Below are 13,152 nucleotides of genomic sequence, written 5' to 3' on the forward strand. Positions count from 1 at the left end.
CAATTATCATCTGTGGTTATGAAAAAGAAGGTGTTGTACAAAATATAATTATGTGTTGAATCATTTGGAGGCATTTCTAATGAAAAACATTCTCTAGGAAAGATTAACCAGAAGTTGTGTCCATTGTCTGACACCGAGCTTGTAGCTCTTGTTGTCTTCTTTCCAAGCCTCCATAAATCCATGGGAAGCTTCTGTTTATCGATTTTATTTGCAGAATGCACTCAGGGCATAAAGTAATTTGATTTTTTTTAAATGGGGTTTAGGATCTGCCCCTACAGGGTTATAATTTACCAAGCATAAAAGCCAACACAGAAAAACAAACATACAATTTAAAGAGAGCAGGGCTCAAGGCAGCAGAACCTGGGAAGCCAGCAAGATGGTGGGATTACTCCCAAGCACACCCACTCTCCCATATATCTGCTGGGCGGAAACCTCCTGGGAGGTGACATTTTGGCTGCCTTTCAGGCATGGCATCGCTGAACTGTTTTGAAAAATGCATCAAACCCACAAAAAAAGAGCACAATAGTTATTTAGCAAATAAGAGGGGGACAGGAGGATTTTCTTTATGGTTTATCAGAGCTAAAAATAATGCTGTTAATGTTAACCATCTTTGCAGCTTGTGTAAAATTTGTCCTTTTCCCATGAAAGTCAGCAGCCCAGACTGATCAATGCCGCTAATGTTGTCCCTAATCCAGTGCCTCCCGTGTGTGCAAACTCTGCGGCTTGCAGGCTGTAAACTGAAGAACAATGCCTTGTGTTTTTATACTTCTTTTAGAGAGAATCTTTCTTTTTTTCCATTCTGAGCAATTGTGGGTAATTAAACTTTATAGAAGAATTTTTTCTTTACCAACCCCATTAGGGTTCTGTTGCAGTTGTCCGTTGCCTCATAAAAGAAAAAAAAAATGCTGCCGCGTCTGTACCTTAACCAGTTTGTGGGGCTTCTCAGCTCCATGCTTCACAGTAAGCCTTCGTGATGAGAAAGCTCCATACTTGAAACCACAAACGCCGAGGAGGGGAAGCAAGACAAGCAAAAGAATGCCATGTGTGGGGACAGTAATGCAGAGAGAGCTAGTGAACCACGGGCCCTTCTGCCTTAGTGGAAGGTAGATAATGAATGGCCTTTGTGAGACTTTTTGGTCATTGCATAACCATGACAGTTACATAAATACAGAAATGTGTGTACTCAAGCTGTGTAGTGTAGTAGCCACAACTTCACAAGAGGCAGAGTGACTGTGAACTGCTGCGGACACCAGTGGTACACCTGGCAGCCAGCAATCAGAATCCTTTGAAATGGAGTCTTAAAGGCAGAGCATCAAAGAGCATCTTCACGATCTGCAAACAGTCACCATGGCTGCAAACGAAAGGGCAATCTTCGCCTGTTGGGAATGGGCCAGTGGGCAATCTCTTTGGTGACACCTACACTAATTGAAAAATATCACCACCCATAACAATGTCTTTGAATGTAGATGCAAGGATGCCTTAGGGCAGCAGACTCCCCACTGGGAAGCGTTTTGCCTGACCCATGTATCATTCAAAATGTTGCAGTCCAGAACTCAAAAAACCCAGCGCAAGCGTGCTGATCCAGGACGTCTGTAATCACTGCTGGGTCAACAGCCCACATCGCATCTTGCGGTCAGCCTCGTGGAGCGGGCAGACATCGTGTGGGTCATAACGTAAGACAGCGGTTCCCAAGAGCTCACCATGTGCTAAGTCTGGTCTAACCCTCACAGAGGCACTAGGAGTTTGGCATAGAACTGTCCCCATGGAGAGATAAAGAAAGGGGGGTTTTTAAGAGATGAATTAACATGCCCTAAGTTTCCCAGCAACGAAGTGGTGGAACAAGTAGCACTCTTAACCGTTGCGTGATATTTCCATAAACACCTTGAAAGTGCTTCATTAAGTCATAAACATAATTTTTCCAGTGGGCAATACTTTCTGAAAAAGTATTTTCTCAAATTTAGCCATGGGAATGATGTCTTTAAAAATAATACTTATACATTTTAAACATACTGTCATTTACAAATGAATCCACTTGATAAGTTCCTTTGAAGCTAGAGTTTGAAATGTAATTGAACCATCAATTTCTACCATGGATATTATGGTCCTGGAACACATAATTAAATGTGGATTTAATTCATGGCAGGGAATCATATTAATATACAAGCTAAGAAGAATGATACTATAGAGGCATTTCCCAACAAAAAAGGTCTGAGGAGGTAAAGGTGGTGTAGTGAGCTGGTCCCGGAGTCCGAGGAATTTCTCAAAGACAGTGTTCCTCAAAGTGCAGCTCATAGTGCCATGTGCTTTAATGTCACCTGGGGGCCTTGCTAAAAATGCATTCCTTGGATTCGAGCCTGGGACTCTATGTTTTAATAATCTGCCTAGATAACTTTATGCGCAGCAAAGTATGAGAACTTTTGATCCAGACTAGAGCAACTAATTAAGCTTGTGCCAGAGATTGCAAAAATACTACAAGGAATAGGTACAATGCAAGATAAGGGGAAAACATGGTCTCTATAAGTCCCTGTAGAGGCCGGCCCCTCCCGATTTCCAGAGACAACCTGAATCCTGGTGCTGACTTATTGTTTATATATAACGAGAGCTGGCAGTTGTGTTTACAAGGGAGTTGAGCAGCCCTGGGATAGTCACTATATGCAAAAGTACCTCTTCAACACTGTTTTCTGAAAGGCCATAATTAGAGATGACAACTTTGGGGTGACTCCATTTTCAGCAATGTGATTTTCCTTTCCAACTCTTCTTTTTGACCTTCCTTGAAAAGTAAAGTAATTCCAAAGGGAGAAATAAACTAAGTTGCTAGAACTTTTGTGTAAATGTTATCAACCATGAAAAGGCAGGGTTGAATAATAGTAATAACTAACAATTTTAAAACCTTTTGGAATGCATCATCTCATTTTGCTTTGGATAAAACATACCACGTAGTCGTTATTATCTTGGCTTTAATCATGCGGAGATTGAGGTTTAGAGTCTTACTCAAGACCACGCAGATAATAATGAGCAGAGCCCTTTATTCACTCCTTCAACAAACATGTATTGAGTGTCTACTGTATGCTGGATACTATTCCGAGCGGTAGGATTACAGTGATGAGTAAAACAGACCAGGTGCCTGCTCTCAGGGAGCTTACATTCTAATCACCAATCCAAGAGGTGGACCAAAACTCCAGGCGATATCACCTCTATATTGAAACGCCCTCGCCTGCCCTCATGGCCCCTGCCAGCCTCAGTCTTCTTGGTCTCACCTACCTGTGTGATGCAGGGCATTACAGGACTCTGGGAACCTGTGGGAGAACGTGGTACTGAAAGGAGGAGAAAAAAGTCTAAGAAAAAAGGAAGTGGGTGGAGAAAAACAAATACATAAAGTCACAACCGCAGCTACTCACTGACTGTATCATTCTGTCTCGGCTCCTGGCTGGCCTTGCCCTGTGTAACACGTTCTCCCCTTGTCTTGCCTCTATTGCAGCAGTAACATTGGAGTGTTCTTCTGTGGACCCAAAGCTCTCTCAAAGATAATTCAAAGAATGTGCCGCTTATATTCATCAGCTGACCCCAGGGGCGTTCATTTTCATTATAACAGAGAAAGCTTCTAGACTTTGGAGGAAAAAATCCACATGTTGTGTGAGTGGCTACAATCATATAGGTCAAGAGTCGGGAAACTTTTCCCATAAAGGGCCAAGTAATAATTATTTCAGATTCCGTGGACCATATGGTCTCAGTGGCAACTACTCAACTCTGCCATTACAAGCACCAAAGTAGCCCCAGGACCTCAACAAATGGGCATGGCTGTGTTCCAGCAAAATTTTATTTATGGACACCGAAATCAAATTTCACAGTGTTTTCTTCTGTCATGAAATCTTCTTTTGATTCGTTTTCAACAATTTAAAAATGTAAAAGTCATTCTTGGTTCATGGGCTGTCCAAAAAACGGTGGGCCAGATTTGGCCTGTAGGAGGTAGTTTGCTGAGCCCTGATATAGGTCATCTTTCCCAAGCTTGTTTTCGTGCTTAACAATATGTCCAAGTGGAGACCAGCATGGCTGCTTGGCTCGAAGCCTCCTTTAGAAGTCATTTCAAATTTCATCTCCCTCATGGCAGAGACATCTGCCTTGTATCCAAACCTGATCTTTTCTGCTTTAAACTTAAGCTCCTTTGTGCTTTTTTTCATCCTCTATAGATCTGAGAAATCACCAATGGAGGTTATCTTTCACAAAAATCCTTTCTATACTTGAAAATGATAATAAAATCATCCTTTACCTATCCCTTTTCTAGTCCAAACAATACTGAACTCTTAACTTTTCAGCCTAGGATATATACCCTAGCACTTCAATCATTCTTGTTGCCCTTCTTCAAATCCATTTTCATTTCTTCACATCCTTTTAAAATGTGTTGACTAAAATGAGACATAATGTTCTAATCGAAGCATGACTAGTAGTGGCTAGAAGTGTGATTTTTTTTTTAGAGCTTGTGTGACATATGCTTTTCAATGCGACTAAATTCTGTTTGCCTCTCTTTCTTTCCTTGATTCCACATTCTTTCTCACTCTCTTTTAACAAATCTTTTTATTACTATCACATTTTGATCTATGATCATCTTGACATTTATACCCCAACTCAACTTCTGCCCCACAAACATGCTGGGATTTTTTTTTTTTATACTCACACTGAGCCAGTCTTTCCATGCCATGCAGCTGTTTTACCCCCAAAGTGTTCACAAAATAATCCTCATAGGGTATAGTTTTCTCTACTATTATCAATTATTTTTTTAGAACTTTTCTTTCTAATATTTTGAGATTGTTTTCACGTCTAGCACCAGTGACTAATACTGGTATTTAGCTCAGGAATATCTATAGATTTAATTAGTGATATCTCAAACCTTTTGTTTAGATGTTCAAGCTTAGATTCTTTTGTTTGGATTCAAGTTATCAAATCCAAAGAACTCCATCATGAATTCTTGTAACTGCCTGTTAATGTGAGCACCCACTTGGGAATATGTTAATAATAACTAGCCATTGAGAATGGCACATCACCCTATACTTTCTTAGCTTAAAAATAACATGTCATATACAATGAAACAAAAGCATTTATTGAAATTAAAATAGACTGTGTTTTACAAATGCTTCTTATCTTTGTAGACTGCCATTTTGCCATAGAACAGAATTAAATTGGTGTGACATGATTTGTTTTTACAAAGTCAGGCAACCACTTAAGTTCTTTCAGGTATTTCTAAATTATAAATTGATCATTTCTTTTACTTTATCCTCAGATATTAATATTGATTCTATAATTTCTAGGGTATATACTTAACTATATTCTAGGAAAAAGTTGGGTATATTCCCTGATGTCTCAAAAATTATTTCTACTAATTTTGCATTGGAATTTATTAGTATCTTTAAGTATTCCTTGGTGAATATTATTCAAACTCCACTAATTTTAATATACCCAATCTTTCTATTTATTTCTCCATTTAAACTTGATTCAGGCTTTACAACTAGGAATTTCTGCAGTCAAATGTATATATCTAAATCTTTAGCAGGAAAATTAAATATATCAAAAGATTTTCTCATGATCACATTCAGTTATTACTTTTCTTTCCCTGTCTATTTGTAAATAAAATGCACTCTCTGGTCAACTAATTTTGTCTAATAAGTATACTTGTCATTAAAAATAGATTTCAATCTCTGTACATTTCTCTTAATTTTGTTATAAACCTAAAACTGTTCAAAAAATAAACTTTTTTTTAAAAAAAGATTTTGCTGCATTTTAAAAAATCTTTGCTGTTTGCATCCCTTTTTAGTTTTGAGCTTTAGGTTACTTCTCTACATACTATGTAGAATCTGACCTATCTAGATAGAAAAATTACCAAAAAAGTCAGTAGATTTCTTTAATGCAGCAATAATCAAATAGGAAATGTGGATTTTTTTAAAAAGGAAATACTATATTCAAAATAGAAACAAAAATGTAGCAAACATAAATTTATTTAACAAGAATTATGCAAGATGACTTGATAATGAGCAAACATTTACAGAGAGATTTTTAAATGGTTAGAAATAGCATGTTCCTAAATAGGAATATTAAACATACCAAAAATATTGATTTGTTCCAAATTAATTAATAGGTTAAATAAAATTACAATCGAAATTTAAATTCTCTTTAAAACTTTTTGAAATGGTAGATATGCTAAAGTTTACCTAGGAAAATATATAAGCAACAGAGAAGCAAAAACATGTGAGAAAGAAAAGAGCAAGCAAAGGGAAGAGAAGAAAAGAGGAGAGGAGAGAAAGAAGAAAAGAACAGAACAGAAAGGAAGGGACGAGAAGGAAGAGAAAGGAAAAGGAAATTCAACATCCAGAGCATCACTGTAAAACAGAAGACTGTAAAGTAACCAGAGAGAAAACGCTGTTACTTACAAATAAACAACAATAAATTGGACAGCTGCCTTTCAGAAGCATCAGTAGAGACCAGATGATACGGAAGTAATATCTTCAAAGTGCTGAAGGAACACTATTGAGAATTTTGTGTTTAGTGAATTTACTGGTCAAAAGTGAAGGCAAGGGCTTCCCTGGTGGTGCAGTGGTTAAGAATCCGCCTGCCAATGCAGGGGACACGGGTTTGAGCCCTGGTCCGGGAAGATCCCACATGCTGTGGAGCAACTAAGCCCATGCGCCACAACTATTGAGCCTGTGCTCTAGAGCCCGTGAGCCACAACTACTGAAGCCCGTGTGCCTAGAGCCCATGCTCCACAACAAGAGAAGCCACCGCAATGAGAAGCCCGCACACCGCAACGAAGAGAAGCCCCTGCTCGCCGCAACTAGAGAAAGCCCGCGTGCAGCAACGAAGACCCAACGCAGCCAAAAATAAATTAATTAATTTAAAAAAAATAGTGAAGTCATAATACAGATATTTTCAAACAAAAGAAAATCCTGTAATTTATCTCCCTCACTGAAACAACTACAAAAGGATAGATTTAAGGAAGGAGGAAGTTCAGTTAGTGAGATACAAAAAGCAGTGATGAGCAAAGACAGTGAGAAATATTTTGTCAAAATCTCTAAGCATTGGCTGTAAAAGAAAGAAATGATTATTTCAGAAGGAATGCTTTTAAAAAGCAAAACTAAAATACTGGATGACGATAATATGGAAAATGGGAAGATGACACTAGAATTGAGGGATTCTAAGGTCCATATAGAATTGTTCAGGAGGAGCCAAGAAATATTGACTAAATGTAGCCTTTTATTAAGTTCTATAAATAACGTTAAAAGGGATAACCTGAAATGGATTCCCTGCTCACCACCATTCCTTGTAATATAATTTCTCTATTCTTGAGTTTTTATTCAGCCTAAATGACTAATTTGTTGAATTAATTGTCAAGCAATATGTTTCAAGAAGGACTCATGAGTGTTATATTCCCTGACTTAGTTCATATTTGAGAATGTCAGTCTGTTGCTTTTTCACTCAACTGACAGTTGGTTGCATCTAGTGCTCTTAGACCATATTCTTTTCCCCTCAGAAGTTTGCAGTATTACTGTGGTGTTTTCTGTCATCTAATATTGCTGTGGTGAAGTATGAGGCCAATTACATTCTTTTCCCTTTGAAAATAAATTCCCTTTTTTGCCTAGATGTCTAAATAATTCTTCTTTATCTTTGAAGTTCATAACTTTTTGGTATTGAATACTTCATACTGATTTTTCCTGTATTACAGTGTGCTTTTCTGAATATTTTTTCTTCATTTCAGGAGAATTTTCTTGCATTAGGTCTTTGAATACACTTCTATTTCCTTTGTCTTCTTATTTCAGAGACTTCAGTTATCCCTATACTGGATCCTTTTTCTTGTATATGAATTTTTCTAATTAATCTCATTGTCTCTTTAATTTACTTGTGGCTTCTCCTATCTTCTTACTGGTCCACAATCTCTTTCTGAAATGCTTAGAGCCATGTATGTTTTGGAATTCAAAATTATTTTGTATTGTAGAAAATAAATGTATATTTCATATATTGCATAAACTCCCAGTAGAATCAGGGGCAGCACCCAGCACTCAAAAGCTTTAATGATTTTCAATGAAAAGTATAAATATGAATATTCAAATTAAGTGGGATAAATAAAGATTTTAAGTAACTTCATATCTGTTCAGGACAGGTTATGCTGCCAAGTAGGTGACCAAGAAAAACCCTCTAAAATTCTTCATTTTTAAAATTTTGAAAGTTCAGCTTAGGGAGAGATTATGGGCTTGGAATATGCTTTCAGTAGTAAATATTACTGTTTACAATTTTTTAATTAGTTCTGTGAAGAAGCTGTTCGGAGCCCTTTGCTACTTTAGACCTGCAGTATCTCTGTTGATCTCATTTTGTTGTTTTATAATTCTGTCTTTTTTTCTCTTTCTTATTAAATTAATGTGCTCATTAAGTTCTCCATTACATGAAGGAATATTGAGGAATTACCTGAGTTATCATTTCTACTAGACTTGGTTAATTCATTCTTATGGTTGTTTTCTCTTTTTTCCTGTAGTACGTCTACAAAGTTGCTATGCTCCTTGTATTTTTTTTTTACCTTGTTCATGTTAGTTACTCTGTCCAGTTATTTTATTGATTCTTCCATATTATGAATACTTTCTTGGGGATTTTTTTTTTCCATGCCATCTCTAAAACCACCTTTCTCTCCCTCTCTCTCTCTCTCTCTCTCTCTCTACTGTAACACCTTTATTGAGGTGTAATTCACAACCATAAAATTAACCCACTTAAAGTGTACTATTCAGTTGTTTTGTATATTAACAGAGTTGGGCAAGCATCACCACAATCAATTTTACAGCAGTTTTACCATTACAAAAGAAAACCCATATCAATTAGCAGTCACTGTTCAGAATGTACACTATATTCACATACAGGTTTTTGTGTGAATCATGTTTTCTCCTCCAAAGTTTGGTTTAGCCTGAGTATTTCATGTTTTATCCACTTTTCTGTCATCTGAGAGAACAGTAGCTGGGTTGGAGCAGAGTGTAAGAGAGGAGGGAAGTTCAGCTTGGGTGGTGTACAGACTATCTTAGATTTCCTGGGCTCCATTTTATCTTCTAAGAGTATACTGACTGTCTTGTGTCTTGGTTTACTCCAACTAACTGGGCGAGGGAGGGTGTAGTGTATTTCCATGGGGAGATACTCCCAGGCTTCAGGCCATTTTGGGGGAGTTAAGTGTGAAGCTTGGATCTGTCTCTTCCAACAGGGAAAGTCAGCTCTATTGATTTCTTTCCCTCTCCATTCATAGCTTCCTAGTGGAAGAGGAAAAAGATAAGAATACCCTTTCTCTTCACTTCTTTCCAGAAATAAGAGTATTAGTGACTCAGGAGTGAAGCTTCAGAGGAGTAGAGTGAGGTAGAAGCCAAGTCATACTGTTGGTCTCCTTTCTGCTCCAGAATCCTCTGTGCCTTGTCTTGTGCACAAGTTTTTAAAATTTATTAGATTAGATTTGCCCTTTATTTTGTCTATGGGTGAATGTGTGTGTGACTGTGGCAGTATCAATCTACTCTCCATGGTTGAATGTCCACAACGGTCTCTCTTAACGCACTCCAATTGGATTGTTTATCTCCACAGCTTATAACTATTTTCAAGGGACATACCTGCAGAATGTGAAATTCAGCTCTTTTTTATTGTTAGCAGCAACTGAAACAGTTGACTACTTCTCCCTTCATTTGACTGTGGTGATATAGTAGCCCCTTAGTTTTCTTCTCAGGGTCCTCTGTCCAACTTTAAAATGTTGGAGTCTCCTAGGACTTGATCATAGTTCTTGCCTTCTTCTGTCTCCCCTCTACCCTTGACTGATCGCATACATTGCCGTGGCTTTGAACACTGTTTGCTGATGAGTTCCCAATTTAAAACTCCATTATAGACTTCTCCTTTGGATTCCAGTCTGATATATCCAACTGCCTGCTCCACCATTGGAAGTATAACAAGCATCTCAAATTTTACATATCCAAAACCAAACTCTTTATTTTTCTCCTCATAATCCTGCTCTTCCATGTTTTTAAGTTTCAGTTAATGCCACCGTCCTCTACCAAAATGCCTATGCTAAAAATGCTAAATACATCTAAGTCATCTTTAATTCTTCTCTTTTTCACATCATGCCCTCAAATCCCTATCCCAAACCACTGTTTCATCATCTTATTTCTCCATCTTTTCCTAAAAACATTTCAGGAAAGCATATGTAGTGCTTTCATGACCTCAAATATGTACAATAGAAACTTCCAGGTGAGTGCTTATCGATAGTCCAACTTCAGGCAATCTGTCCATACTTATAGGTAAAGCTGATCCACATATAGGCACAAAGAAAGGCCTGATCTTTAGGTTAACTAGTCTTTCCCTTCACTAAGAGGTGGATGACATCCTAGTTGTGCATTTCATCTACACAGGTCACCTTATTACCAAATAATCTAAAGTGTTTTCTTATACATCTATCAGCCATTATCATGCTGGATTTTTTTTTCTCTCCTCTTTTTCTTTTTTCTTTTCTTGAATTCTTAAATTGTTCTCCCTATCAATTTTCATACGAATTCTGAATCTAAGTTGCTTTTTCTCAGTTCTCTCCCTCAGACTGAACAGAAGAAAAGCTGCTTTAACAATTCTTTATCAATTCCAAACACCTTCAGTTTATTACAAAACTTCCTGATTGATCTTAAAGAAAACAGCTCAATAACGATCCAGTCTTGATTTACTGATTCAATTAAATAATCCACTAACTAAGGAAAGGACAATCACCATTACATTTTTTATGTGACAATCTTGTGCCACATCCTCCAAATCTCTAGCCAACTTAACTCAAAATTCAAATTTATTTTTTTTAATGTTTGGAGTGTGTAGAAACAGCATCAACAATATATGGTGCCAATAAATAATTCTGGCAAAATGCATGAAAACTTTACAAAGAAAATTATGAAACTCTATCAACCATATCCTCATCACACTCACATGAACAGAGGTGTTACCCCTTTGCTGCCCCACCACCACCTTGAGACTGTGTGGTGGGGACCTGCCAAGTATTCTTGCCCTACACTAAACAGATACCTAGAAAAGGTTGAGAAGAAGGGCCTGGGGAGAGGGCAGGGAGGGAGGTATCCCAGAACTAAGATTGCTGAAGAAAAGGATTCTTAAATCTACATATAAAGTCCTGGGCAAATTCCCAAAAGGCCAGTGTGTAAAACCAACCAGAATCAACAGCAAATGATTTGAGACTTGTACTCTGGTGAGGAATATTATCCAGTTTTCAGATTGGCCTCTGGGCTGCACACAAGTGAAGCATACCAGAATAGCATTGCAAAGGCTTTAAAAACTAAATTGATATTGGAACCACAAACCACAAAAGTGGGCCAGGATGTGTGTTCTGAACCCAAACCTGTTAACTGCCAGCTAAAATAGAAGATCTAAATAAGAACCAGAGTGTCATAACATTATACTCAAAATGTGCAGGATACAATCCAAAATTTTTGTCATACGAAGAACTAGGAAAATCTCAACTCAAATGAGAAAAGAAAATCAACAGATGCCAACACTAAGATGACACAAATGTTGGAATTATCTAACAAGAATTTTAAAGCAGCTATCATCAAAGGTTCCAACAGGCAACTGCAATCGCTGTGAAACAAATGCAAAAATAAATAGTCTCGGCAAAGACATAGAAGATACAAAAAGAACCCAATGCAAGTTTTAGAACTTAAAAATATAATAACCAAAAGAAAAAACGCACTAGATGGCTTGTGGTAGGTAGGATAAGGCCCCGAAGATGCGCATATCCTAATCCCTAGAACTTGTGAGGTTCTTTGGCAAAGGGGAGTTAAAATTCTGGATGAAATGATGGTTGCTTTGAGATGATCCCCTTGAGATGGGAAGATCATCCTAGATTATCTGGGTGGGCCCAGTGTTATCAAAAGGGACTTTAGAAATGGAAGAGGGAGGTAGAAAAGTCAGAGTCAAGAAACAGAAGTTGGAATGATGTGATGGATAGCTTTGAAGGTGAAAGAGGCTGTAAGCCAAAGAATGTAGGCAGCCGCTAGAAGCTGAGAGAGGCAAGGATACAGATTCTCCCCATGACCCTTCAGAAGGAAGCACAGCCCTGCCAACATCCTGATTTTAATCCAGTGAGATTCATGTTGGAGTCTGACCTAAAAAAATTTAAGATAGCAAGATAGGGTTATGGAATTAAGAGATACAAACTGCTATGTATTGATATAAAATAGACAAGCAACAAGGATATATTGTATAGAACAGGGAAATATATCCATTATTTTGTAATAACTTTAAATGGCGTATAATCTATAAAAATATTGAATCACTGGGACTTCCCCAGAGGTCCAGTGGTTAAGACTCTGCGCTTCCACCACAGGGGGCGTGGGTTCGATACCTAGTTGGGGAATTAAAATCCCACATGCCTTGCAGCACAGCTAAAAACAAACAAACAAACAAACAAATTGAATCACTATGTTGTACACCTGAAACTAATATAATATTGTAAATCAACCATACTTCAATTTTTTTAATTTTAATTAATTTAAATATATATATGTAAGATAATAAATTTGCATTATGTTGTTGCAAGGTGCTAAATTTGGGGTAATTTGTTACAGCAGCAATGGCTAACGGATACAGATAGAAAGGTGCAATGTTATCAATGTGTCAATTCTCCTCAAAACAATCCACAAATTCTAAGTAACTTCAATCAGAATTCTGAAAAGGTTTTTTATGAATCTTGATAGGCTTATTGCAAAAAAAAAATATTTAGAAGAACACAGGAATAAGAATAACCCAGACGAAATTAAAGAACAAGAATCATCAAACATTTTCCCATAAAGGGCAAGAAAATAAATATTTTAGGCTTTGTCCACCTCTGTCATGTCTACTGCTTTGATTTATGATTCAGTCCTTTACAGATGTAAAAACCATTCTGAGCTCAAGGGGTGTATAAAAACAAACCACCAGCTAGATTTGGCCCATGGGCCATAGTTTGCCGATGCCAGAATTAGAAGGACATGAATAAGCCTCACGATCGTATTGAGAAAAAAAAAAGGTGTAGAAGAATAGATATAGTGTGGAACTACTCAAATAAGATTATAAAACATGCGAAACAATATTACTTACTCATACACACAATCACATGCATGTAAGTGT

The 13,152-nt window shown here is 37.4% G+C and overlaps 1 protein-coding gene across 1 annotated transcript in view; it reads left to right on the plus strand.

Annotated features, from left to right (window-relative positions):
* Positions 1 to 12,440, plus strand: part of NOX3 (NADPH oxidase 3) — a 67,632-nt gene extending 55,192 nt beyond the window's left edge. The window contains 1 exon segment of the mRNA XM_082404693.1: positions 3,479 to 12,440. Within this exon segment, the coding sequence (XP_082260819.1) occupies positions 3,479 to 3,605 (127 nt within the window). The 3' untranslated portion in view covers positions 3,606 to 12,440.
* The last annotated feature ends 712 nt before the right edge of the window (positions 12,441 to 13,152 follow it).

Source organism: Balaenoptera borealis (assembly GCF_965194805.1).
Source record: "Balaenoptera borealis genome assembly, chromosome: 9".
Classification (NCBI taxonomy): Eukaryota; Metazoa; Chordata; class Mammalia; order Artiodactyla; family Balaenopteridae; genus Balaenoptera; species Balaenoptera borealis.